The sequence below is a fragment of the Bombus flavifrons genome, chromosome 14 (assembly GCF_040668555.2).
Source record: "Bombus flavifrons isolate JBK064 chromosome 14, iyBomFlav1_principal, whole genome shotgun sequence".
Classification (NCBI taxonomy): Eukaryota; Metazoa; Arthropoda; class Insecta; order Hymenoptera; family Apidae; genus Bombus; species Bombus flavifrons.
Window position 1 is genome coordinate 6,361,348 of NC_138455.1, and position 26,644 is coordinate 6,387,991.

Sequence of the window (26,644 nt, forward strand, 5' to 3'; positions counted from 1 at the left end):
TTTATTCTTATAATGTATAACAATATTTACACAAATGTACAAGTTACACACATTTTTAGGAAATGTATGCACAAATCACACAATACCAGATGAAGAATTAAATTGATATCCCACATTAGAGAGCTAGAGCTTACTTAATTTTGCCTAAACATATTACATTTTTAAACACAAATTTTGAAAGTTATAGTTTACTGCATATGTCATTTTCTTACTATTGCACACCCGCAGTAGTATGTTTTATTTCTCTGTTCTAACATTAAACGTCATGAATATTAATCAAAGGTGACTAATTCTAATGTACGTACACTCCCTGTATAGAATTATAATGTACTGGAAAAAATAGTCTTATCAATGTCTTACTATCTTCATTTGGACGACAGTTACAAATATCTTTTCTTGCAAAATTGTTATAAAAGTTTAAATAAAAAATTATGAATATACATTTTTTACAAGTGTATGAAAAAAATTGTATACACAATTTTTTGCAACATTCAGTAGGGAATGTTTTGTTTCAAAGTAATAAAGAAATACTTTTCTAAAACATATCCATAAAAACAATGCAAAGATATTTAAATAAGTTGTGATACTCATTTGCGCGCGACATATATAATTCAGTTGGACATATTTTACATTCATAACATAAAATGATTTGTGAGGTATGTACTGTACATTTAGTACAAATTCATAAAAGGACTTAAGTAAAATAACATTCATTGCAATATATCTATCTGTAAATCGATATCACAATTCGCTTTTAATCATTCTCCTTTCAAGAACATTTTGTTCTTGATGTAACTCTTCCACTTGAGTACTATTTACTTTGCTATCTAACTCAAGTGACCTAATATTTTTATAATATCTCCTATATTTTTGTCTGATAAGCTTTACTTTGTGTTGATCTTCTCTGAGATCGATAGTGGAACCTAATATTAAGTGTATATCTTTAATGTGTGCCAACTTCAGTAAAATGACTTTTCTTTTATTTTTAGCACTTAATCTCCCTAGTAGAGTAATATGTCTTATTAATTTTCGATAATCTCGAAGCAATTGTTGAATAATATCTAGACACAGCCAACGAGTTCGAGCGATGCACACATCTGGAACTATACCGGCTCCAGACTGACAAATATTTACAAGCGCTTCAACATGCGAATCCCCATCCAAATTCGCTAAGATAAAATTCACAAGATTCGGTATTGTAACTGACAGAGAAAACGGATACACCGTGCTATCCTCTTTTCTGTAACGAAGAAGACTAGAGAACTGTTATAGAATACAATCACGAATGATCCATTATAATTACCTTTCGGCAGGAAAAAAAAGAATAGATGGGAATCGATTCATATTATATTCCCATGGTAAATCATTATTATCACCATCTACTTTTACGAATAAAAGATGATCCATTTCGCGTAAATAATGAGCTACTGTTAAGTACACATAAAATATTGCGCTACAAAATGCACAATAAGGAGAGTGGTACATCACGACCACATCCTAAAAAAAGATCATTAAATTTAATATTTTCTTTATGGTATTATCTTATAACATTATAATATGTTCATTACTCTTCTCAATTTACCTTTGTTGGATCTAAAATAGTATCTAAGAAAGTTTCAGTTGTCAATTCTGGTATGCACACACTTTTTACGTCCTTTGTTTTACAACTAACTTTAGTCTTAAATTTTTGCACAAAACGTCTTGAATTATTAGAACGTAATGTGCGTTGTAAAAAGCCTTGGGTATAATTATTTATAAATTTTATAAGTGTATATCGACTAAAATCCTCCTGCATGACATATTGACTCTCATGCTAAAAAAGAAAGTTACGAATTAAATATATGTGAAAATATAAAAATACACTCAAATACTTACAGCAACATCTAATATCACAACAGCGGTCTTATCCTTCCTACTTAAAAGGTCTATGCCCAGACCTTCCGCGAAGTAAAAATAATGTAAACTATCGATCGCTATTAATGTCAAGGTTTTGTTAATTTTACACACTGACTTTGTTAAATTTATATTCGGATGTTCAAGATTATCTCGTGGAAATACAGGTTGATGATATCTGTTTCCTGTTATCCATCTTTTACATTCAGATTTTAAATATGCTTGTTTTACTACGTCTGCAGATCGTACATCCTCTTCATTTGCAGAAGACGCCGATGTTCTGTATTTTTTAATAACAAAGTAAAAATATTAACTAATAAAGGAAGTACAGAAACAATTCCTTTCATACCTCCTGGATTTAAAGTCGTCTTCGTATTTTATTGTAGTAGGATCTTCGTTACAACAGATTTCATATGTCTGCTGTGGATTATGTACAGCTGAAACTTTGAAAATATCTGCACCTTTACAGACGGGATAAAATTTATTAGTATGAAGTTTACAGACAGGCATTTCTCTTTTTGCATTATTTAATATGTTCTTTTTACATAAAGAACATTTGTTCATTACAACATTGACACAGCAACTATCGTTAATCCATTTTTGAATCGAGATGCTGGTAGTGAAATCGTTTGTTTGATTTTTGGTTTCCTTCAAAAGTTTTGCACAAAATGTATTTCGCTCCGAATGTCTCGCAATAGCATTGCGACGCTTGAAACTGAGACGCTGAATTATCTCCTTAGGTAAGACATTATCTGCACAATTATAGTACTGGAGTCCAATCTCTCTGATCTAAAAGATCAATGTAATTCTTATTAGATATCCTTTGAATACCGCGATTAGGTTTACAATGCTACGTACTAGATTGAAATTGTAATTTTCAGGATGCAAAGGATTACGAGGTGTGAAAAGAAAAAGTACAGGCCCTTTCTTTAAATATGGTGCTAATGTTAATGCTTTTACTCCAGGAGGTTGCAGCCATAGAACTGGTTGATGAATAGAACTGCTAATCCAATTTAATATGTTTTCGGAAGTCCATTCAGAGTCTTCTGGATACCTCTATACATTTGAATTCTCAAACTTATTTAAACGTGTTATATATGCAAATGTTTCTACTTTATGTATCCAATGTATTTATCACTGCCCAAATATAAAAACTTTTTTCATGTACTTACTAGAGACCTGCTCCACATAAATAAATTTGCAGATGGAAATTTGTAGATATTATACTCCGTTTCACTAGATAACGCACTAGTCACAACAGCAAAAGCCAATTCTCTATTAGAGTCCTCTTCCAATGTTCTTATAGCAGCTTTATAAAATTCTTTGTAGCCAGGAGTTTTATCTAACCGAGTAAAATTAAAATAACCTACTACCACAGCCTGCAATTACAGTAACAAATAACTTACTGTTTTATAAATAAATATGTACACTAAGATCCAACATGTAAATTATTTATTTATACTTACATCATAATTCACACGTAAATCTGTTAATTGTTCTTTATGTGTTATCCTAACAATTGGATTCATGACTGTATTAAGAAATTTTATCATATATGACCATGTACGTATACCTCTGTATTCTATACCAGAATCCCTTGAAGGATAAAGCATCAGTACTGGGTAGCTTTGTACTTTGTTATACTGAGCTCTACATTCCGAGCTTGGATGCCAGCAATTAATAGCAGCAAAAAATATCTGGGGATCACAAAAATATCTTAGTCTTATTATTGTATGATTATAAAATAATTAATTATATACACATATTTGATACCTGTGAATGATAATATTGAGCAACTATTTCAAATTCTTGACGCACAGCTTGGCTTTCTGCATCCCATGGAGCATAATACATAACAAAACTAAAATCTGCTTCTGTCACCCTCTCTATCATAGCGCTTAAATGTCCTTTATAAAAATCTAAGACAATTGAACTTTGATTAAAAAATGGTTTAGCTAATGGAGGCTTTGATACCTTGGGAGCACTGCAATGAAAATAATTGCCACATAATACAACATATACAATAATAACACATATAATACTATCAGATAAAAACAAGCATGACTTGTTGCTACTGTATTCGTACAGTATTGATACCATACTTTCAAGTTACAAAATATCTATTGCACAGTACCAAAATATAAAACCATGTTTAAAGTGAGATAACAGTATCATACTAAAGTTAATGAATTTTTAACTAGAAAATCGTTATAACCTAAAACTTACGAACTATGGAGTGCAGCTAAGGTCAAGATAATTGCAAGGAAAAAATGAATAATTTTTCTAGCGTATGAGAACATCTTGTTGGTTAGTCTTTCTTTTATCACGACCTTCTGATGCGACTCTTTGGCCACGTCGTTACTTTTTGAATCCGGTATAGTCGTGTGCGAGTTATCACCATTTCTCGGCGTGCTTGTTTCAACTTCTTCTTTCAACATTATCCGTTAAACCAAAAGGAAATTAAAGGGAGGAGAATATCGTGCGCTAAAGCCTCATCACACACTCGTTGTTTACTCCAGTACTATCAGTCCAACTATCGCTTATTTAATTAAAACTAATTAGCCGGGGTTTTCACGGATTTCTATCGAGCCATCTGTATTTTTGCAAACCGGAAACAGCTGAGCGCTTGTCAACATATCGTCAATGCACGAACAAGATTTAATATTCATATAGTTTGTTTCAACTAAAATTGAAGGGGTTGTTTGCGATATTCTCTCGTATCTATCGAAAGCAATAAGTATTATGGAAGATTAACTGATATTAAATATATGTATATATTATAAATAAATATATTTGAAAAGTGAAAATAGAGCTTTGAAAAATTAGAAGTGTTCTATGATGTTTAATGCTTTGTACGAGAATTTATGTCCAGATAAGGAGCAATATATAAATACAATGTTTTCATTATGTGATTGTATTTTATACTAATGAAAAATTACAGGAAAAATTACAATGAAAAGTTTATTAATTTTTTTACCAAACAGGCTTTACAAGGAAAAACCTGGATACATGTTTGGTAAAATAGTGTATGATGATAATACAGGAGTAAAAAAATTTTATGTCATTGGTGTATGTAAGGTAGATAATTTAGAAACAATGAAATGTGCCAGTATAATTGGATATTATTCTGGCAGCGAACACAAAAGAGGATATGTAGATAAAAAATATTTAGACTGGATTAATATATGCTTGAATTCTACATTTTACTCTAAGTGTGATATTTATGACTACAGTCTGAAAGGTATTATTGTGAACAATAAAAAAATTTCTACTTTACACTGTCATACAGCCATTATAGTATATGATCAATCAGCATTTAGAGAAACAGAATTATTTGCTCAAAAAGCAGTATCTGGGGACCACTTTTATGAGTTAATGAAAATCATACAAAACAAGCAAATTGAGAGAGAAATACAGAAGAAAGGAAAATGTACTTATGTAAAAGAAACACTGCTTGTGTATCATATGTTCTTATACTTTTATCCAGTCCTTTTTCTTGCTAAAATAACCAACAAGTTATTACCAGTTTTAAAATATTCTTTTCTTGGTTTGCATGTTAATGGATGGTTGGAGAATGTCAAATGGATGTTAATCACTGTAATAAAGAACAAAAAATTTAATTTGAAAACTGGTAACTATGTTTTTGCATTAATAATAGATATGTTATTGGGAATTTCAATATTACAGTTATTATTGTATTACTTTGAGTACATATCTCCATCTCAGATACTTCTGGATAATGCAGAGGTAATTTTAAAATATACATTGAAAATAATATTAAATTAATGGCAACATTTTAACGTATAAATATTTTACAGAAGGCTGTCACATTTTTGAAGGACTTAATTAACTGGCTAATGGGTGTACCAGCTGGTTTAAAATTAAATCATGCCTTAAACAATATGCTTGGGAAATTTTTTCTGTACCACATACATATGTGGTGGACATTCTTAATATTTATGAAACCTGTAATGGATTTTACATTCGAAGTACTGGTATTATTTGGAAAGCTTGGTATTACATTTCAAATAGCAATAGCAGCTGATCTTCTAGCACTTGTCAGTTTTCATGCTTATTGTATCTATGTATATGCTGCAAGGTACTAAATATATAAGTTATTAAATATATAAGTTATAGAAACTGCAAAAATGCAAACTGAATAATAATTCAATTTTTTATCAGGCTTTTCAATATTCAATTAAAGGGCATTACTGCTTTGTTTCGACTATTTTTGGGCAAAAAGAAGAATCCATTGAGAGAAAGAATTGATTCTTGCCAATATCAACCTGATCAACTGTTTGTAGGAACTCTATTGTTTACTATTCTACTGTTTCTCATGCCAACAACTTGGGTTTATTATGTAGTTTTTACCATGGTACCTTATAAATAATTAAACTGTGATTATGATTATGCTTGAAAAATTCATAAGTTCATTTTACAGCTCAGATTAGCACTAATCAGCTTTGGAGGTTTATTGACAAGAATGAAGTTTTATCTTCAAGTTATGCCTGTATATACATTTTTTAAGTGGTTATTTCATTCTTATAGCACGTGCAGTAAGTGAAATACTTTTAATCAATTTAATTAATTGCAAATGCTGTCAATTTATTGGATTACTTACAAATTACACGATTTGTATGTTCTAGGTATTGTTAATATTAAAGTATATTCAAATAGAACAGAAGGTCCAATAATATTAATAATGACAATGGTAGTAGCATCATGGCATTATACATGGGACAAATGTATACCAGACACAATTAATCGTCATCCACCCATAGAATGGAATAAGATAATAAACAATATAATATGGGGTGAATTACTCTATCCATTATAGATTCCTATTTATAACTTTATTTAACAAAGAACATACATGTGTATATACCTTATTTAATTCTAAAATAAACATTGTTAACTAAATTAGATTCCATTAGATTATTCAACTTCATGTTTTATAGTTTCCCTTTTGTTTTCCATATATTTGTTCAACAACTGCTGGGTTGATATTTTTGATCATAGCTTCATCAATATCATTTTCTTCCCTCAAGACACCAAAGTATATGAAAAAGACAGCTATGCTTAAGCCTATAATTAGACCTTCAAAAGTTGGTCGATTTCTACCGTCAATTGTATGTCTAGCAGGATATGTTGCTGCTTTAGATGTTGAGTATACATAAGGCTTGTCATAATCATCGTCATCTTCGTCCTTTTTCTTTGAATTGATACTATATTGTAAGGTGGAACACATTTGAAGAAAAGATTGCCTAAAACAATATGTCACTTTTTATCATAGTTTCAAAATACTTAAAGAACCTAACCTCTTTTTTAATACGAATAATTTAAAGATTTAATACAAGAAAAGGGAGTATCATGTATTCAAATTTACCTCTTCTCTAAGAATGATTTGCTACTTTTAAGATGTAAAACATTTTTTATTAATTTTAAATGCATCATTTTACAAATAAGAATTGCTTAACGTCTAATTTGGAAATTCACGTATTAATTTTACCAAATACTATATATATATGTATATATATACACATATATATTATATTTGATATTATTTCTCTTTCTTTACGTTTTATTTCATAAATAATAAATATTAGTTAGATATCTATAGACATTTGTACTTTCGATATCCTTTTATCGTTCAATATTGTTTAATGTTACGAACAGACGTGTCCACAGTCCATACACATGTTCAACGATAACTAACTGTAGAAACAGTTAGTTTCTTATATTTGTTGCTTAATTTTTATTTAGTATCAGCTACAAAAATATTATCAGTACTTTAAATGTTGCAACTTTATAGATTAAGAATTATATTCATGCATAGAACACTGAAGTGATTTATACGATGGGATTGGAAAGTACGTCAAAATTTAAGGTTATAAGTTCAAAATCGGGAAAACGAATGAAAAAAAACTATAAATCGGGAGGTGGGTATTTAATAAATTTTATTTATGTTCCTATATACATAATTGTGACATGAATTTTATTCAAGATTCTGTATAATGCGAGTTTATAGATTTTGAATTTATCATTTACAGAAATTACAGATAAAATAGATAACAATGTTGATACCTCTGCATGTGATACTAATCAAGTGGAAAACGTGAATAAGCAGGACATGAAACGTAAAAGACAAAATGAAAAAAGAAGAAACAACATTAATGATAACATTGATAAAAATATAATTAAAGATGACAAAGAGGAGAATGTTTATACTGAGGTACAAGAGAATCAGGATGTAGAAGACACGAAGAGCGATGAAGAATCATCACCAAAAAAGAAAGCACAGTAAAAATTACTATATATTCATATTTAGATTTTAATTATTTTTTATATTAAATTATATATATGAAAATTGTTTTGTCAATAGTATAGATACAACAAATGGTTTAAATGATACAGAAGTAATTTATAAAAAGCATCCAAGAAAGCCTTCTAAAAGACAATTAAAAAAACAAAAAGCTGAGCAAAGAAAGAATGAAAGAAGGATGGCCAGTAGAATTGAAGCAATGACGAAAGGACTTAGTTATGTTTCAAAGGTTTCTTTTATGATGTTATTTTTTAAAATGGTAATATTCAAAATGAAACAATTTTTAATTCTACCTATAATAACTTCATTTATAGTGGAAATATGCACGAAGTGAATGGAAGTTTGAAAAGATAAGGCAAATTTGGTTAATTGACAATTTGCTAGATGAAACTTATATTCCAGATGACATTTTTCCAATAGTTTTAGAATATTTTGAAGGATGTAAAGGAATGGCTCGAGAACTACTTTTAAGGAAAGGCTTGGATGTTGTAAGGAAAGTAGAAAATGAAGAAAATAAAGACGAGGTAGAATCTATTGCTTATCAAAGGGCAAGAAAACTTCTACAAGCTTTACCTACTGAAACCTAAATAATCTGAAGTTATACTTAAAACCTATCAACTAGTTCACGCTTTTAGTAAAATTTATTTTACATTTTGAAATTTATTTTACATTTTTTTTTATATATTATCCCAACTATTTGTTTCTTTATTCACGAGATAGATATATCAAATTTTTGTAAATAATTAAACAATTAAATTTTATCTGTTTATTATATTAAAAACAACTTATTTCACATATATATATGAGAAGCTTACAATGGGTTTATTCTGCAGATATATATAAATAAAAAGTTATACTGTATTATACACTTATTACCATACAATATTATACAAGTACTTTAGTAACCATAAGGTTACTCCAACAAAATTACAGTTAAACTAGATTACATTATTCTGAATACTTATCTACAAATTGTTTAAGTTTATCTACATCCTGGAGACCAACAATTCTGTCTAAAACTTTTCCATCCTTCATTGCGATCAGGACTGGAACAGAGCCAACCTACATATATAAAATTTCTATTATTTTCATTATTTCAAGATAGGTAACAAATTTATAAAAATAAGAAATAACCTCGTAATCTAAGGCAAGATCGCTATTCTCATCGATATCAACCTTTGCCAGTAAAACTTTTCCTTGTTTCTCTGCGATTACCGATTCTATACGAGGAGTGAGCATACGACATGGATTGCACCATCTATAAATCAAATTAAATTTACTATGATAAATTCATCATTAAAATCATTATGACAGTCCAATTTTTACATACGTTGCGAAAAAATCAACGATCACAGGCACTTTGGAGTTTTTAACGCGATCGTTGAAATCTTTTGGATCTTGAACTTTGAAAGCAGTTGAAATCGTTTGTTCTTGAGCCGGTGCATTTGCAAAGGCTCTTGTTCCTAGAGCAATACGTACAGTTCTCAATCCAGTTCGGAACATTTTAATGTTTCGTTGATATAGAATAACCTACGACGTGTAGTAGATGTGTAGCAACTACGAATAAATTCTAAAACGTAATAACGATTTGACCAGTTTTAACCTAAACTCTTGTTCGAAAGACTGTACCGTACTGTTGATTGGGATTGAATGAGGTTAGGTATAAAATAACCAACAACGTAAAAATAAATTCTCCACGCGGTATCGTTTGTATAGATTTCATTTTCGTCGAATCAGCTATGAGAATTTTTCATTCGGTAAACAATAAATACAGATTTCCGCTGTACATGTTTGTTATTTCATAGTACTGTGTATATTTAATAATGATACAAATCATATAACTTTTAAATACAAACATAATTAAACGATTGAAAATAATATTTATATATGTTTATCCTTATAAAGAATCACTAAAGAAAATAAAAAATAGAAAAAACGAATTGATTGGTGTATAAAAAGAATAGAGAATCCTATTTAAACAAATACCGATGATCTTTTTATTACATGCATTTTTCAAAACAGTGTAAGATTGTTCTAACAAGCGTTTTCATACAGTTAAAACACTCTGTATAAATTGTTTAAATTCTATCTGATTATTTATAATTGAACTTGATGGAGTAATCAAATTATAATTTTCAAGCTTTTTATATCACAACTTTTCAAGGATTAAGATCAATTTGTTTTATAAACACCTACCCATGTGGAAAAGCGATGTAAAATACTTGTGTTGTAGCTATGACTTTGATCGAGGATAAAGCTTTGGAAACCCTATCTTAGAAATCATTTATTGAGAGAGTTTTCATTTCGTCTAATATTGTTTCTTCACCTTTGAATATGTAGAAGATATAGCCACGAGATAAATAATGAATCAATTTGTCATAAATTTTGCCATCGTCAATATATTATTTCATTTTATTTTATTCATTAATACTTTCCTAAAGAAATTGTCCATGCTATTAGATCCTTTATTTAACCGCTGACCATTTAATTCGTTGATCTTGGTATCTTGAACTGGCGAGTCATTTTGCCAATGACCTACTCTCGTTTTGCGGCCTCGAACGTTTGGACCTCGGTCATGTCCTAATCCTTTAAGCATACGTTATGACACTGAAACATCTAATGACTAAATTCCTTCTATGAAGTGGACTAAAATTATTCAATTGGAAGAGTTTACTCTACTGTATTGTCTATTATCGACAGAGTCGACAGCCATGACTTCTTTACTGATTATTTACAATTTTTTAGATTTTATGTTTATGAATTTAAAAATTCATTTTAATACATCTATTGAAAAAATACTGCTGATGACTATCATTACAGCCTTCGCTGAAGACTTCCTAGAAGTTTATATTATGAATAGAATTTGAATAGTAATATATCCTCCGAAGTTTCCTTTCCCGAATGCTACGATTCTTCTACGAATATCAGAGGAATCCATTTTTCCAGCTTATTTTCACACATGATAATTGTCAAAGTAATTAGTTTGCAATATTGATGACCATTCACCTTGCCCAATAACATTAAATGGTTTCTATTCATTACTATTGTATTCCCGACTAATGATACAATACGAATAAAGTAGGAGATATCCTGTGTTTTCACCTGATGAAAGAAGCATTGACTTAATTATTGAATTTCGCGCCTAGAGTGATGTAATGAGCATGAATGCTAGGTGCAAAAGCTTCTACTGTATAGCATGGTCCTAAATTAAAGCATTATGTGGCGGCACCGATTGATATCATGACACTCAGGGTCGATTCGCAACATATTCTTCAATGTTTTTGAATAGCGATTGAATCAAGGCTAAGTTACACTTTATACAGTTCTAATTGAGATTTCGGTTCCTTATTGTACACTTTGAATTACTCTGTACTGAAGATCATTAAAATTGTCTGAACATTTGCTATTCTATTAAGAATAAAAAAATAGCGTACCATGTAAAGAAATGGAGCTTCTTTGTTGTGATCAATAGGAGTTGCTTTCTCAATATTTATAAATGACGATCATTTGAGGACTGTGGACATTTCTGGAAGCTCTGTTCTGATTAGAACTCTTTAACTCTTTCCGAGTACAGTGTTTGGCGATGCCTTCGTGATATATATGTATTCCACCACGACGAAATTGAAACTTAAAATTTGCATAATGAGCTAAAGAGGAAAGAATCGTAGAAGACTTCGATGGGAGAAATTCCTAGGAGGATTTTTTAGTAACAAGAGAACCGTTGCAGGAAATGAGAAATTGTAGTAACAAAAAAAGCAGTATGGAATAATAATGAAATACCAGTGGAATATCATAATAAGTAATGCGAATAAGAAATAAAATATTAACGATCAAGGAAAAGGAGTTTCAGCAATACAAAAATGCAAGATATAAAAACAGGAATTCCAGTAATAAAGAAATAGTAAGAATACTTGAAAAGGAGTTGCAGGAATGATAAAGGAGTACAGAGATACCAAAGAAAGGATTTCAACAATAAGGATTCATAGAAAGGGCCGTTTGAAACAATAGAAAAGACAAAACAAGGACATAAACCTGTAAATTAAATTATAAGACATTTTACTTAAGTACTGATGAAAATTACTAGAGTTTAGATTTACAAGAGATCGTACTTTGCTCCTTTGCGATACATACCCGACAGGAGAAACTAGATCAGACTGATCTCTGACTTTGACTGGAAGATGACTCATTGCTTACAGTTTTGTAATGGTCGTTACGTAAAATGAAAATACATTACGTAATCCGTTTCTTCGCGCGTTCTGAGAGGGCGTACTTATGAAAATAATAGATTTTCTCCATGGGAAAGCCTCTATTCATGGATCAGCACGACACGACAAGAAGCAGACAATCGTTCCCTCCTTTCACGTCGAAACAAAGTCGCGACACACTTTCAATTGCCTCGTTATTAATTTCAATAAACACGATGTTTCATCAGCCACATCTTTATAGCGCAACGATGTGTATGATAATAAAAATGAAAGTTTCTCGCATGAAATCACTGGATTTTTCATACGGTTAATAAATTCTGGATCCTTATAAAAACCTGTTGATACGATTTCCAAATAAGTCAGCGATGAAAATGAAATGAGGAGGAGGAGATGTTAGAATTTACTCGATGTAACTTTGTAGGTTTAAAATGAAGGATGTTGCGCAAGATAGAGCATCGTTGAGATATGACGTGAACCATTACATTCAAGACAGATGGTTTCTTTGAAGCAAACTAGTCAGCTTTAGTCTTCAAGGTCTTGGCTACCTTGGTTACCGGACCATTTTTCTACGTGACCATGTTGATGTTTTTAATCGTAGAAATTTTTTCCTACAACCAACAACACACGTATTATCTCGCCAAGAAACAACACGTTTGTGTGTCTACTTATTGCGTAAAAGCACCAAGCTGTTCCCTTATACAGCAACGACGCCGCAACGACTGCTGCAGCGAAAATACACTATATCATGGTAGAGCGACCTCCTTTAAAATGCACTCACGCAAAGCAAGGCTATGAGAGGATTTTTCTGCGTTCTTGTTTCTATTTTGTTTGATATCTAGAATTCTCGATATTCATGCGTAATTTTGTGTCGGTGACTTTCGGGTGATATTCCTGGAAGAGTACCATAATTTTGTGAGTGATTCTCTGTTTATAAAATAGGACAATATGGACGTATAATAATAGTATTATCTTAAGTTAAATATCTGAGGCTTTTAATACATTCAGCAATTATTTCTTTTATATATAGAAAGTTTAAAAACAATGCTTCTGAAATAAATAGAAAAGAAATTACTGCACTTATTACAGCCGTCAATGATTCTCTTTGAAAGTTCATTATTTCAAATAAACTACCATACCTTTCATCTTGTTCCTGTAATCGAGGGTTGAAAATGGGTTTTTGGGGATGAAATCAGTTACGAATATGGATTGAAATATTATTACCAGTTCATTCGACGTTGGTACGTTTTCCTCGTCACTCGGTCGAAATTAAATCTATTGCTGAATTGCCAGGAGCAGTAGGCAGGATAGAAAACTCTGAAAAAAGAAATAGAACGCCGGGGGTTTTGAATGGAGGAGCTGAGTTTGTAATCGCAGAGAACAGAGGGGCCAGGGGATCTAGTCAGAATACTATGACATTGGGGTAGGAAAATAAAGGGAGAACCGTTGGTCGTTATGGTAACCGTCGATTTACGATTTCATCTGACCGACAGCATGCTGACTAGAATAGGTGACCCACTACTCCCCAGAAAATATGTTTTGGGTACTATGTAGACTCCCTTATGTACCAAGTATTTCAATTTCCTACTCTTTCATTAAGTTATCTTGATTAATAGGTACGTTGATTTCAACTTCGTTGAACCTTCTGTCAACTTTAAGTTAATACAATGTCCGATAGAAATACATTTCAGGGAATAGCAATTAAGTTTCATTATGTACGTCGTCCAAATGATAAATATTCTATTACAGTCACTAAGATTTTATTTCATTTCGTTGAAAATTTCGTTTATCAAAATACGTTCTCCTGGGATGAATTTTAAATTGGAACACCATTCGATTCTGAAGAAATGAAATTAACTACTAAGATTTCTTTATTCGTTTGCTGTTAATCAGGGCCACCGAGCTGTCCCAACATTGGAGTTCATTGAATATTTCCCGTGGATTACGTAGTCTCCCACGAAACGTCGCTCAATTTAATTAAACGGTCTGCGTTCCCCGATGGAGCGTAAAAATCTCTGGAAGCGTCGAAACATTTCTCCCGCTTTGGGCTTCGAAGCGGTAATGATCCAATCGGAGAGTTAACACGTCCAATGTTTGCAAACGTGCTCGTTTATCGTATTATCACCGGCTAACTGGTTGGTAATTCTCGACTAGTATTTTTGTTACATGACGGAGAAACGAACGTTTCGATAATCAACTTCCTTCAAGGATAAAATAATAATACTGTATAAAGCTACATATAACTTTAAGTTTTATAAGACACTGAGAAAAAACCCGAGAGATCTTCTGATCTGTTCACAGTAAATTAAAGATGATTTAGAACATAACCATCTGTGAAGAACTTCCATACAGAGAGTTAATACTCGTGATCGCTAATTGAGTGCAAAATGAGTTGAATTGTAAGTGAAAACGATGCTACCCGAAGGCATCCAACGTCCTAGTTTTGTTTTCTTCTTTTCTAATCTCGTTTAGACGTACCCTTCACGATCCATGGGAATAACAATTGCGAATCGAATGTCATGAAACTCTTTATCACATGTTCCCTGCATCGTCATTGTGCTAATTTTTCGTAACGCTCGCGCTAACAGCATTACTGCGAAACCTTCGCTTCACTTTTCGGGATGTGTGACACCACGACCTAAATTAGCATCCACTGGGAATGTGGGAGATATGTTCAGCGCTCTTCTCCTGGCCGTAGAATCAAAACTTTAACAGTGGTAATATATATCAATTTAGTCGAAAAGTCCAAGTATTCTTCTAATAAAGTCTATAATGTTCATATTTTTATTATCTTAAGATATTATAGACATAGGTTGTAATTATAAATTATAAAACCATTATAAGAATATAAGAGATGTAGCTTTCATTGATGATATGCCTCGCGTGATTGAGGAATCGCTACACGTTGACATATTTTCATCGCTGTAAATTCTATAATGTTTGCGACGGAAGTCATACCCGCGGTTGTTGCCTCGTCCCTTCATCTCTTTTAAACTAATGAAATTACCCATCTACGATACAGAATAAAATCGACGTGAACTCGAACAGGTCTGCCAGCCTCCGGTCGATACTTGGAAGACATTTGAAAAGCTCAGCAGCTTGAAAACTCCGGAAGCACAATTCCAGCGTATTACTTTCAGTTCAGTACGAATCGTTGCCCTAGTGAAAATCACTGACCAACGATTTCACGGTTTTGACTGCTTAAAATCAAAGGTAATCCGGTGCAAGCCTGAAAGCAAAGTTTGTGTCAAAGAGGGAACTTTTAACTCGATTAGATAATTATATGTATAGCATGATTATGAGGTACATTAACTTCGTCGTTTTCAATCTTCTAACGTGAAAAATTTAATATTGAGTTTCATAAAGAGGAAAAATTACAATATATACTGATTATAAATTAAAGTCAATTCTTTCATTAAAATTGGTGAGTTGGAAACGATCGTGACGTGTATAATTCTTCTACTGCTAGGCACGCGATGCCTACAGCTCGCACAATATCTATTAGGTAAAGATAAAAAGCTGATCATCCAAAGTTCAATCGATTTCAATCGAATATATTTCTTTCCCTTGGCCTGACTTATTGATAGGAGCGCTATCATTCCTTCGACTCACCTCCCTCTTCACGTTTCTAATCCGTAAATCAGCTAGCTTGCCTTCCTGCTTTGATAGTGTTATTTTCATCCACGACGTACAGACATGAAGAGAATGAGAGAGAGAAAGAGAGAGAGAAGGAGAACGTTGGTTTGGTAGGCCACTGGGAAACGGATGCGCAGGGCGCGGCCTTTGCCGATATACTAGTTCGCACATTTATGATCGTTAAATCAGGACTGATTTATTTCCAGTGCCACTTCTCATTTCTCCCGTTTATGGGCTTGCATACTAACTGTGGCAGAATCAGGTCCAATACCTGGACAGCTTGTGGAATATTATTCATCGTCCTTGGAATCTGATTCCTGTGTTTCTAATATGGAATAAGGCGCAGTAGTGCCTTCGTCCAGCGGAAAGTTAGCACAGGAAGGTTGACTGAGGAACCGATATTGATCTGAGAAGTATTAAAGCGATCCTTGACAAGATAGGACTATGATGGTTTCATCATGAACGTCCTCCATTTCAAGTTAAAAACGATTGTTATGGAAAGAGCGTAAGAGGATTGTGAAATAAAAATTTCATAGACAGGAAAAGGTATTCTGTCAGCGGATTTTAACAGGGAGACTTCCCTACGATTTACGACTGCAATCTGATGCTCAACGAGGGTGAATTGTCCTGTTTCGAGCTCATCGAACTTTTAGTTTTGACACAGTGGAAGAGTCACAAGTTGAGTTGGAAAAGAATCGGTCGATTTGCGATGAACGAAAGGAGGAGGCGTCGGTGGAAAAGAAATGTCCAAATAAATGATAGGTTGTCGATTCTAACAGCAAGTTACCAATGGACAGATTCGAATAATTTCTTGTCGATATCACGTATAGCAAAATTTATCTTTATTGTGCTCGAGCAATTTATCTTCTGTTCGCATGCATGGCGCTACATTAGCCATCTGCGCTGTTTACGATTTACAGCGTCGAACCTTTCATGTAACTTTATTTCTAGCGCGTTGCATAAGACCGTTTGTCGATGCACTAGATCAAGTTCGAATTTTTATTACGTTCCCTTCTTGTGATTATTATTTCCTTCTTATGATCCTCGCAAAAAAAACTTATCGTTTCATTGATGCAACTTGAAGTGAAAGCTCGTCCCGACGAAGGCTGCAGTTGATTGTGACCGTGAATATTTCGTGCCTGGAATTAGCAAAGAGATGAGTAAAGAGGAAATGAAACGTGCAATGAGTAAGAGGAATTAACGAATTGTGGGATGCACCGTGTCACTACGATTCAATGGAAAAACAAAGCGAGTGTAGCCAGTTAATGATAATAAAAATGAAGGAATAAAGTGGGCCGTGACACAGAATTTTCAACCGCGAACGCGACCAACGTTTCACAGAGGATGTAAAACTGCGTCGGCATAAAAGAACGACAAGGACGTTGATTATATTATTTTCAAGCCCACGGACATTTACTATTGAGCATATCTCTTCACGGTTCTAGATAATTAGCGTAGTCAATTTGCGGTGTTGTTCAACGATCGAGATATACGTATTAACATATCATATCTGGTAATTTTCCAGAAAGTTCTTATTACTTGGTATACCAGTGTAAAATACTATACGTTCGTCACGTATCCACTACATAAAAAATCATCAAGTTAACTACACGCTCATCGATATTCTCGAGACGTTAATTTACAACTTCCAGAGACACGATAAAAACGTTGGAAAAAGTTGCATCACAAAGTGACTCATAGTGATTCACTTTATATATTTCTGTAATGACTGGTACCAGTCGATATATGATAACATCGATTTTACTTACCTCAACGAGTTATAACGTTCGCACGAACCGGTACACGAAGAAAGAAAACTGATGTAACTGTGGATACCACGGATGCAAAAGGGTCACGAGATCGTGACGTTTTGGTGAAAGGTTCATGCGTTAAATTCACGGACGCATCGATTAAGATCTAAGTACTACGGCCACAGATCTCGAGAGAAGGACCTACGAAAGTTTTGTGGTTTGCATTTTTCGAAGGTTACAGAGATGCAATATTTACTCTAAGATGAAGACAGACGTTGTGAAACACGTCGGAAGGAAAATAACACGACGATTCTTAGCGCGTCTTCACTTGTTATTTAGATTCCTCGGATGTCTTGAAGAAGAATTATCGTTTCGCAATGTGCTAATCATTGACACAAACAGGAAAACGGAAAAATTTCGATCTGAAAAAAGATATGAATTTCTCACTGTATTAAATATTCATAACGACAATTCTACTCATCGAAGAAACCGTTAACTGATAAGTAAACAGCGAACGTGCCATTATAATGGCTAACTAATAAATAGGAACTCGATTATACGTAATACTTGGGAAGGGATGAGCGTTAATTAAAATAACATTCTTGCACGTCCGTTAAATGCTTCTAAGCGCTGAAAATGGCGCAGTACCCGCTGGTCAACTACGAGTAAATGATATCAGCAATATTAATAAGTTACCAATTAGCATAAATCTGTAATTCTGACCCTCTTCTTAGTCTAGTTGTCTGCATGCCAATGTAACGTCCGGTTACCTGAGACACATTTGATTCTTCCCAATCATTATTTCTCCCTTTGATTAACGTTCCAATATTGCAATTGAGAAATGAGTATCACGGAAAACTGCGTTCGGTTATACCTGTAATATTCGCAAATATTTGTACATTAGAATACTTAGTGGAGTGAGAATAATGTTATCGCTAAGGCACTAATAAGCAAGTCGAGCTATGCAAATTCGAAACGTAAAACAGAAAGCGAACGTAACAAGTAAATAATACATACTTTGGAAATTGTTCTTAGTCTTTGATTTTTAAACTAGTATTTCGAAGAAATTTTCAAGGATCAAAGTAAAAATAGTCTTTTACAATATTCGTCAAAGCGGCTATGTACTATTAGTCTCGTTTCGACCTGGAATCAATGGACGATGAAACGAAAAAAATTACTGATCACTGGGCATGTTGACGTCGTTGAAATAACGAGCACGCCAATAATATCTAGTTCGCTGGTGGCTCGTGAAAGATTATTTCGTTTACCTTGGATAGTTGCCTAGAAAATAAACTGTACAGTGAATGGTATCAAAATATGTTGGAATGTAATGCAAATAAGATCGTGATATATTTCACAGTAATAGTCCAAGATGACCTATTCCAACGATGTTTACGTGAATCAGATATGCTATACGGAAGATTTGGAATATTAAAAATACTTAGAAGCGTTTTATGTCAAACAGTGTCTTAGAATAATTTAATTCTGTGATTGTGAAACTTTCCTCGGTACCAGCTGACGTCTGATCAATAGCATTCCTGTGATGACTCGCATTAATGAATTATAAGGAACGAATTATATAGTATATTATATAATTGCAGAAACATGGTAAGCATCTCAAGTCTATAACGGATGAAAACAATGAATAAGAATAATCCTACGGACGTCTGGAAGTATCTGGATGGCCATGATGTTGAAATGGCCAACACCTATTACAGATATACTACCAGTGCACACGCACTTTATTACTGTTATAACATTACGTTATACACATTACATGATCATTCGTCGACAGTTATGCCTCGCTCGTCATCGTTCTAGTGCTCAATAAAACTCTTCTCTATGGATCATTGTTACAGATGACCTTCGAAATTCTTCTAATATGTATTTGCTCTCTTACGGATTAGAGTCTTCCTTCCCCGAAGTTACAGGAATCTAATTCCTTCGCAACTTTAATTCACAATTTTAGCTCGATGTAACGTTTAACCGATCGTTTCTCTTTCCCCGATCATTCTCCGCTTCGTCATACTTGTAACATAAAACATAAGTTGGAAAGATATTGGCTTCGTGATAGACGATTCTTGTCGCGAGCCGTACACGTGTTCACAAATTCTATGTTCTTGATGAATTCTTATAAATACTTGAACGATTGCCAAACTATTATTCTACTCCTTTCACGTGCCGTTTTACCTTCAAAAATACGATACGCATCACCCATTCATGGACTCGTAAAACCGTCCATCAAACACCAGTAACCGATGGCAACTATTTTTAACAATTTCATCAAGCCACCAGTGATTGAATATTTTCTTTTAGCTCTAATCATGGTGCTTGCTCAAGCGTATTAGAGAAAATGTAATTAGTATCTAACCATATATAAATGTCCAATACATTATGTTTTCCATTGAATACACCATTGAATAGAAAATTTTGGATTTATGTGGAATATTAGGAAGTAGATTAAACTCAATCAATTTGAAATAATTAACTTGATGGATTCTGTTTCCTAAAGAACTGCGGAGGAATTTTCGGAACTCTGGAAGATTTGACGATAAAGTGTCTTAGACCGTAGGATAGTTATTGATCGTAACCGTTATCCGATGCATTCATTAATATATTCCACTTGATCGAGATCAATGGATCATGCACCAAGGAAATTGATCTGCATGCGGTTACTTGGGCAACACTATCGATGAAATATTAACACTATGATCAATATTTCCGGTTGACGTCTGGTTTGAGATAGATAACACTGATCGTGAAGTACACTGTAACAGGAGTATAAATTTCTTTTATTATTGATCTTCATTTACTTACGATGAATTGTAAATTCTATCCAACTCCTCTCTTTTTTATCACGTTCCCCTTTGATAAAATGACCTACCTTTACCAAGAAAAAAAACAAGTCCAACGGGATTCCGAGCAACGCAGTTGTACAAGGGTGCGATTCGAAGAAATAACCGTTGAATCGATTTTTTGGGATCATCCTGGGCAAGATAAAGCAGAGCATAACAGCCTTTTCTAAGCTCACCCTTTTCAGCGTTTCCTTTTCAAGCGGATCCGGCCTTACAACTCTGAGCCGAGTATCATTTTATTCTCAACCGTCTTTCGTTTAGCGTAACAATGAACGTACGCAGTAACTATCGTAGGATACTAAGAAGAGTATTAACTTAATTACCAGCTGGAAATTGATTGAAAATCACCGGCCAATAAATTGTGAATGAATAAATAAAGAAGAAAATAATAAATTAGACGAAATAATATTTTCAACAAGATTCTAAGAACAGACTAATGGTTCTCTTTCTTTCCCTAAACTAATTGTGAAATATTTTTTTCGATATATTCAAAGTAGAATCGTTTATAATATTTTCTATTGGATATTGACATCGAGTGTAGTATAAAAAGCACGTGATCTGTTTTCAGTGTCAAGATGAAGATAAATAACGTAAACAAATGTAGATTGGATTCAGCTATTTTAAAGATAATAGAGCTTCAAAGGTCAATTAGAATAATGATTCTGCAAATATGAAGCATAATTTTGTGTTATATCAGAAATGATGTACATGAAATTGATTTTATTACTCGTAACCAGATAGATACTGAGCAAAAAATTAATATTGTCATCAGCATTTTGGTGAATCATTGTAAACGTGCGACGCAATTAATTGTTTCGATCAATAAAAAAATTAACTTAAGGTACAATACGAACGACGTTCGCAATGACGAATACTGATTCAAACCAGGAATGTTAACAATGCATCCTCGGCACGGTTAAGTAGCCGAGCTACGTTTTGCGTGGAAATTATGGTGGGGATACCTTGCTGGGTGTTCCTGTTGCACATACAATATCCACATGCATCCCTATCCACGTACGATCACACGTGTAGTGTGTACACGTGCACAGATGATCTTAGTGTGTAAATACAACGACGTCGGGTGGGGAGACGACGCCTCTCTAAGCGACGCTCCGCGTCTTCGTCAGTCAAACCGCGATCGTCTCCGCGTGATGGGCCATAGTTCAGAACGCTTAGTAGAATAGGTAGCAATGGTCGGTGGACAGTGTTGAATCAGTTAGTTGACAAAAGCAGGCCAGCCAACACAGTTGGTACGCACGGAATATTCTTCACACCGTTCCGTCGACGAGAATAGACGCTCTTCCGGATCTCTGGCGACACTTGCCGGACCACGAACACTCTTGTTCCGGGTATCAGTTTTCAACTGGTTCGTCCACTGGTCTTTGTCTCTTTCTACTACGTGATTGGACTAAAAAAAAGTGAGAGCATACTGTGATAGATTGTAGAACGTAAAGTGGGCGAATAAAGTGTAAAAAAAATGAAGAGCTCAGCATTCTTGCTGCTCCTTGTTACCATGACCACGTGTCACGAACCATTCCAAGTGGTCTTCCAATGGAACACGATCGACGTGATATGGCCGTCAGAAGAGAAACAAAACTATGCGACTGAACACGGTGATTACATTCCAGCTAACAATTTCATAGCTGGTATCAAATTTTGGAAGGGTAAAATGTATCTGACGGTACCAAGGTGGAAAAACGGGGTACCAGTGACGCTCGGAGTCACTTCTGCAACCGTGGTGAATGGCAATACCGCCCCTAAGCTGGAAGCTTTCCCTAACTGGGATATGCAGGAAGTTGGTGACTGCAACGCCTTCCAGTTGGTCCAAAGTATGGAGATCGATCCAAAAGGACGTATGTGGGTACTTGATTCTGGGAAGATGTCACCTCTCTCTGTAGAAGTGAAGATCACCTGCCCACCAAGGCTGGTGATCCTGGATCTCGAGAACAACGGTGAGATTTTACGAACCTACGAGTTCCCTCCACAAGTGGCCCGTCACGGCACAGCCCACCTAAATGACATTGTCTTGGATCACGAGGATGGTGGCATGGCGTATATCACAGACAGTGATCGCGAAGATCCAGGCATAATCGTCTACTCCCTCAGTAACAATACTTCGTGGAAGGTCAGGCATGATTCTATGAAAGCTAAACCCGAAGCAGTAAGATTCATGGTCTCTAAGAATCTCATTAATATGCCTATATCTGTCGATGGGATTGCTCTGTCTCCGGCAAGTGTTGAAGACAGACAGGTATACTATTCACCACTGTCTTCCTTCCATTTGTACTCTATACCAACATCGGTGTTGAAGAGCAACCTAAGCAACGTAGATGAACACGTTAAGGAATTGGGAAAGAAAATTTCTCAAACCGATGGAATGATGATGTCAGCCAAGGGAGCGTTGTACTTTGGACTGCTGGCTGACGATGCTGTAGCTATGTGGGACACTAAACAGTCGTTCACTACTGGCCAAAGGGTGATCTCTAGAGATCATGAAAGGATGCAGTGGCCGGATACATTTGCGTTCGATGAGAATGGTAACTTTTACTGTGTCACCAATTCCTTGCAAAATATACTGACCAATCGAGTAAACACCAGCGTGCCGAACTATCGAATAGTCAGAGCGAAAACTGCGGTCAAGAGTTATCAGTATTTGGAGGACGGAACCGCACCGGAGCAGCCGGAGATACCCACTTCAGTTGCAAACAGGATTAGTCTCGCCGTTGCTACCGTATCAACCATTCTGCTTGCTTTCGTCGTAGTGTAGTAACATATTTCTCCCTTACTTGTTCCCTCGTTCTTTTTTCTTCGAACACAGTCGGGTATACCAAAGACATTCGTTTTATCCTTTCAGTTAAGTAATGCACAGATACCCCGTCCAGTGTTTTTGGTGACCTTGAACATTTAGAGTAATAATCGTAGGTGGTTTGGAGTCATGATAAAAAGGACAGAGACCTAAGATTACTTGACCATTCGCGATTGCCATAAGTACTTCCTTATTTTTCTTGTTTTTCTTATTACCTTCATATTTTAATTCCATAGATACTTGTATTTGAAGTATCTCTCTTTTTAAATATATCTGGAAAAGTTATTATTCCAGAAGATCGTTAAATTTTTATGGATACAATACCTATGGTGAAGGAAATGGCCTTAAATGATCAATTAATTTTGGATGAAACAAAAGTTTTAATTCACAACTATGTATTATTCGCGATGGGACTTGTAAATCGGTGTTGTCGAAACGAAGCTTAAGAATCCTTCTAACCAACGAATAATTGGATCATAGGATCAAACTGCCTATTTGCATAAAAATCTTGTAAAACCTTTTTGTAGTGGCTATCGAAAGTATTGACATGCCATTTGGTATAGAGTGTACATTTTAATCAGTTAAGATACAAATACATTAAATTATACATCATTTAGTAGGATTTTTATATGATTACTAAAATATTTATTTATTTACATATAATATGATACTATAAAGATCAAATGCGAAATTGAATAAAAAAAAACATCTCGTTGGAAAATAAGGCTACGTGCAAATACTTTTCAAGACCATAGAGAAAATCAATATCACTTTTGATTACAATTGTTATTTTTGAAATTTTCATCGAGCAAAATTGATCTCCTGCAATTCAATTACCAATTTTGTATTGTGGCCTCTGTTGCGAAGAAGAGTAACAAATCTATTTTTTTTCCAACGTCGGCAACGACTTAATATTCTTACTCTTTTATACAATATGTTATATCAGTCCACTCAATGATAAAAAAAGAGGAAGAGAGAAAATGTTTTCCTAAATTTTTCAAAACGAGGATAACTCACTCATGTTTCTCCTGCAAGAAAAGGAAGATATTAAATGAAAAACTCTAACTTCAAAGTAGCAGAACTTTCACTACATACAAACGTGATATATTAATGATTTCATCATTATTCGTTTTCTATCCTTCATTAATTCAGTAGTTAATCGGGCCATTTAATTGAATTGCTGATCGTTAACTCGGGCCGCTATAGCCGAACAAAAAGAATTACATTTTTATATGGAGCGAAACTTTCGCCGCGACACCATCGCATTCACACATAATTGACCTCGAATTAACATCATCAATGGAGACTATTAAATCTGCCAGTGAAATTAAGACGCTTCCAGTCCGATTGCATGACTTCAAAGGGAAATTGGAAGAAGTTAGCCACGTTGCGCTTGTAGGGTGTCGTGTACAGTGTTGAAAGGAAGATGAGGCATTTGTCAAGACCATGATGAAAGCCATTATCGATGAAAGTTCCGGCCATCGAGGACTCGTCCCTTGAAAAAGAACGAAATATCAACGAGCATGAGTTTAATGGGATCATAGCTCAGCGAGATAGAAATGACAACTCGGGAACGAACAGTAGGGCAGCGATAATGAATGATCTTTTCTAGTTCGAGAAATCGATCCTCTGTAACGCGATACCGACAACATTCCACGCCTTGGGTTTTGATTGTAAGTCTCAAAGCGAATTGTGATCTAATACGATGTGTATTACATTTATAGTTTCTATTTTTTTTAACTAAATTGTTGCTGAAACAATTGTGAAGCATATTTTGATTTTCAGGCTAAACATCTTGACAGTCCATACTGCTTGATTTAATTAGAGCATCGTCAATGCGTACAATCGTTAAAAAGGGCATTCGACCATACAGAAAGTCAAATATTTAGTCAAATATTTGTCGATCCTCTAATTACTTTAATCAGTTTGTGAATACAAAAGTATTAATCCTATTTAGATATATATGAACACAGAGGATTCATTTCAAGAAAACAACCATTGATTATCAGCCCGTTACCATATTACCTTGTGTTAGTAACACGACGATAACTGCTACTAATTGTATATCTGTTATTTATATCCGTGATATAATCGTTTTAGTTGCGACAAAATTATGTATGATGAATCCTCGTATGATCTTATGTAATAGAGATGTCTATTTTTTTGATCATTTTCTTCTTTTTTTTTTTCATTAGTCGATCACGGAAATGGGAGAATGCTGAAGATCAATGAATTTATTATAGTACTTTAGTCTCATCGCCTTATGAATCGAACTGTGAATACGTATACTATATATAAATGTATGTATGTATGTATAATTAGTGTGTACATTACACATGTAACATGTACGAGTAGCTTTAATACATATGGCCTTATTTGCGACGATGAATTGAAACTGTATACTACGTTCCGTTGGAAAATGTGACGTTATGACTCATTTGTCTGTAATCGCTGATGAATGCAACTTTCCACCATTTCACGGCATATATTGCTTACAATTATTGCTTCTTTTCACGCCGTATAGATTCCAGTATTTTGTTGAAAATTCAGATTGATTCCTCGTTTGCACGAGTATCTTCAGCGCGTGAACCTGTGTACTATAAGTTAATGAATAAATAGAATAGTCCGTCGAATCGTATACATATACTACTGATCACAAGTCTCGGACCATCTCCTTCATTATCACATTTTAAACACACAATAAAATAAACGACACTATAGAAAATGTCTGTCTATATTCAATATTTTTAAGCTTTTGTGCATTCTATAAAATGTTTCAAGAAGAATTTTTACAAAGGCTGAATTTGTATATATTTTAATATTATAAGGCTGAATTTTGCAAAATTACACTATCTATCAAATGATGGCCTCGAACTTCTGCTCAGTAGCTAGAGTTAGAGGCCGACTATTAAACAGATACAGAGCCAGTGTGAAATGAATCGTTCATACGGCATATTACGCGTTTGAGATCTACGTTTTCACGTGCATTTATTAATGAAAAAGAGAAAAAGAGAATATCCATCTATCGGTGAGTATCATCGATTTAAAGACCAACATGGTCTTTCGAAAAAAAGAAAGTCGAAGACGTTCAGCAAAGGAGCATCGCGGTAATCTCACTTTCAACCTCTCTTCCCACAATTGTTTCTTCTTTCAGCACGCAGCGTCCCAGTTTTGCGGCA

The 26,644-nt window shown here is 34.0% G+C and overlaps 6 protein-coding genes and 2 long non-coding RNA genes across 15 annotated transcripts; 3 read left to right on the forward strand and 5 right to left on the reverse strand.

The window, feature by feature from the left end:
• Window positions 1-455: 455 nt before the first annotated feature.
• LOC138187197 (thioredoxin domain-containing protein 11) lies at window positions 456-4,331 on the reverse strand. Its single transcript, XM_069127722.1, has 10 exons — window positions 4,120-4,331; window positions 3,667-3,877; window positions 3,360-3,590; window positions 3,066-3,272; window positions 2,752-2,949; window positions 2,243-2,682; window positions 1,876-2,173; window positions 1,583-1,813; window positions 1,304-1,497; window positions 456-1,255 (listed from the first exon to the last, which is right to left on the reverse strand). Exons 1-10 carry the CDS (start codon window positions 4,329-4,331, stop codon window positions 742-744), a joined length of 2,736 nt encoding a protein of 911 aa, XP_068983823.1. The 3' UTR covers window positions 456-741.
• Window positions 4,332-4,603: 272 nt separating this feature from the next.
• On the forward strand, window positions 4,604-6,813 carry PIG-Q (phosphatidylinositol glycan anchor biosynthesis class Q). Of its 2 annotated transcripts, XM_069127728.1 has the most exons (6): window positions 4,604-5,134; window positions 5,207-5,640; window positions 5,712-5,992; window positions 6,076-6,268; window positions 6,335-6,449; window positions 6,540-6,813. In XM_069127728.1, exons 1-6 carry the CDS (start codon window positions 4,846-4,848, stop codon window positions 6,728-6,730), a joined length of 1,503 nt encoding a protein of 500 aa, XP_068983829.1. In that variant the 5' UTR covers window positions 4,604-4,845; the 3' UTR covers window positions 6,731-6,813. The 2 variants fall into 2 exon arrangements, with proteins under 2 accessions (XP_068983829.1, XP_068983828.1); XM_069127727.1 differs by having other exon boundaries at window positions 4,604-5,640.
• On the reverse strand, window positions 6,725-7,422 carry LOC138187211 (uncharacterized). Its single transcript, XM_069127751.1, has 2 exons — window positions 7,280-7,422; window positions 6,725-7,157 (listed from the first exon to the last, which is right to left on the reverse strand). Exons 1-2 carry the CDS (start codon window positions 7,345-7,347, stop codon window positions 6,839-6,841), a joined length of 387 nt encoding a protein of 128 aa, XP_068983852.1. The 5' UTR covers window positions 7,348-7,422; the 3' UTR covers window positions 6,725-6,838.
• An 87-nt stretch (window positions 7,423-7,509) lies between these two features.
• Window positions 7,510-9,076, forward strand: LOC138187207 (cholesin). Of its 2 annotated transcripts, none has more exons than XM_069127743.1 (4): window positions 7,510-7,832; window positions 7,944-8,193; window positions 8,276-8,444; window positions 8,530-9,076. In XM_069127743.1, exons 1-4 carry the CDS (start codon window positions 7,751-7,753, stop codon window positions 8,800-8,802), a joined length of 774 nt encoding a protein of 257 aa, XP_068983844.1. In that variant the 5' UTR covers window positions 7,510-7,750; the 3' UTR covers window positions 8,803-9,076. The 2 variants fall into 2 exon arrangements, with proteins under 2 accessions (XP_068983844.1, XP_068983845.1); XM_069127744.1 differs by having other exon boundaries at window positions 7,513-7,832; window positions 7,953-8,193.
• Window positions 8,967-10,430, reverse strand: LOC138187210 (thioredoxin, mitochondrial). 3 transcript variants are annotated; one of them, XM_069127750.1, is made up of 4 exons: window positions 10,412-10,430; window positions 9,546-9,678; window positions 9,350-9,473; window positions 8,967-9,277 (listed from the first exon to the last, which is right to left on the reverse strand). In XM_069127750.1, exons 1-4 carry the CDS (start codon window positions 10,413-10,415, stop codon window positions 9,164-9,166), a joined length of 375 nt encoding a protein of 124 aa, XP_068983851.1. In that variant the 5' UTR covers window positions 10,416-10,430; the 3' UTR covers window positions 8,967-9,163. The 3 variants fall into 3 exon arrangements, with proteins under 3 accessions (XP_068983851.1, XP_068983850.1, XP_068983849.1); XM_069127749.1 differs by lacking the exon at window positions 10,412-10,430 and adding an exon at window positions 9,819-9,944 and having other exon boundaries at window positions 9,546-9,745; XM_069127748.1 differs by lacking the exon at window positions 10,412-10,430 and having other exon boundaries at window positions 9,546-9,864.
• Window positions 10,431-15,523: 5,093 nt separating this feature from the next.
• On the reverse strand, window positions 15,524-18,260 carry LOC138187214 (uncharacterized). The gene is made up of 3 exons (XR_011175129.1): window positions 17,823-18,260; window positions 15,796-17,192; window positions 15,524-15,646 (listed from the first exon to the last, which is right to left on the reverse strand). It is a non-coding gene; the product is annotated as an uncharacterized LOC138187214 (long non-coding RNA).
• Window positions 18,261-18,288: 28 nt separating this feature from the next.
• Window positions 18,289-21,530, reverse strand: LOC138187213 (uncharacterized). 4 transcript variants are annotated; one of them, XR_011175126.1, is made up of 4 exons: window positions 21,405-21,530; window positions 19,073-20,957; window positions 18,822-18,947; window positions 18,289-18,678 (listed from the first exon to the last, which is right to left on the reverse strand). It is a non-coding gene; the product is annotated as an uncharacterized LOC138187213 (long non-coding RNA). The 4 variants fall into 4 exon arrangements; XR_011175128.1 differs by having other exon boundaries at window positions 19,073-20,593; window positions 20,708-21,530; XR_011175127.1 differs by having other exon boundaries at window positions 19,073-19,832; window positions 19,995-21,530.
• A 235-nt stretch (window positions 21,531-21,765) lies between these two features.
• Window positions 21,766-26,190, forward strand: LOC138187204 (dopaminechrome tautomerase). Its single transcript, XM_069127738.1, has one exon. It carries the CDS (start codon window positions 22,137-22,139, stop codon window positions 23,424-23,426), a length of 1,290 nt encoding a protein of 429 aa, XP_068983839.1. The 5' UTR covers window positions 21,766-22,136; the 3' UTR covers window positions 23,427-26,190.
• The last annotated feature ends 454 nt before the right edge of the window (window positions 26,191-26,644 follow it).

Bases quoted from the DNA above. Each gene is read 5' to 3' on its own strand.
- LOC138187197 (XM_069127722.1), bottom strand. From the start codon at position 4,331: ATGTTGAAAGAAGAAGTTGAAACAAGCACGCCGAGAAATGGTGATAAC. The intron at 3,591-3,666 runs GTATCAAATATG...TGTGATCCCCAG, and splicing joins CTCAATATTATCATTCACAG to ATATTTTTTGCTGCTATTAA. The intron at 1,256-1,303 runs GTAATTATAATG...ACAGTTCTCTAG, and splicing joins CTTTTTTTTCCTGCCGAAAG to TCTTCTTCGTTACAGAAAAG.
- PIG-Q (XM_069127727.1), top strand. From the start codon at position 4,846: ATGAAAAGTTTATTAATTTTTTTACCAAACAGGCTTTACAAGGAAAAA. The intron at 5,993-6,075 runs GTACTAAATATA...ATTTTTTATCAG, and splicing joins ATCTATGTATATGCTGCAAG to GCTTTTCAATATTCAATTAA. The intron at 6,450-6,539 runs GTAAGTGAAATA...TGTATGTTCTAG, and splicing joins TCATTCTTATAGCACGTGCA to GTATTGTTAATATTAAAGTA.
- LOC138187211 (XM_069127751.1), bottom strand. From the start codon at position 7,347: ATGATGCATTTAAAATTAATAAAAAATGTTTTACATCTTAAAAGTAGC. The intron at 7,158-7,279 runs GTAAATTTGAAT...ATATTGTTTTAG, and splicing joins AAATCATTCTTAGAGAAGAG to GCAATCTTTTCTTCAAATGT.
- LOC138187207 (XM_069127743.1), top strand. From the start codon at position 7,751: ATGGGATTGGAAAGTACGTCAAAATTTAAGGTTATAAGTTCAAAATCG. The intron at 7,833-7,943 runs GTGGGTATTTAA...TATCATTTACAG, and splicing joins AAAAAACTATAAATCGGGAG to AAATTACAGATAAAATAGAT. The intron at 8,445-8,529 runs GTTTCTTTTATG...CTTCATTTATAG, and splicing joins GACTTAGTTATGTTTCAAAG to TGGAAATATGCACGAAGTGA.
- LOC138187210 (XM_069127749.1), bottom strand. From the start codon at position 9,718: ATGTTCCGAACTGGATTGAGAACTGTACGTATTGCTCTAGGAACAAGA. The intron at 9,474-9,545 runs GTATGTAAAAAT...TTTGATTTATAG, and splicing joins ATCGTTGATTTTTTCGCAAC to ATGGTGCAATCCATGTCGTA. The intron at 9,278-9,349 runs GTTATTTCTTAT...TTATATATGTAG, and splicing joins ATCTTGCCTTAGATTACGAG to GTTGGCTCTGTTCCAGTCCT.
- LOC138187204 (XM_069127738.1), top strand. From the start codon at position 22,137: ATGAAGAGCTCAGCATTCTTGCTGCTCCTTGTTACCATGACCACGTGT.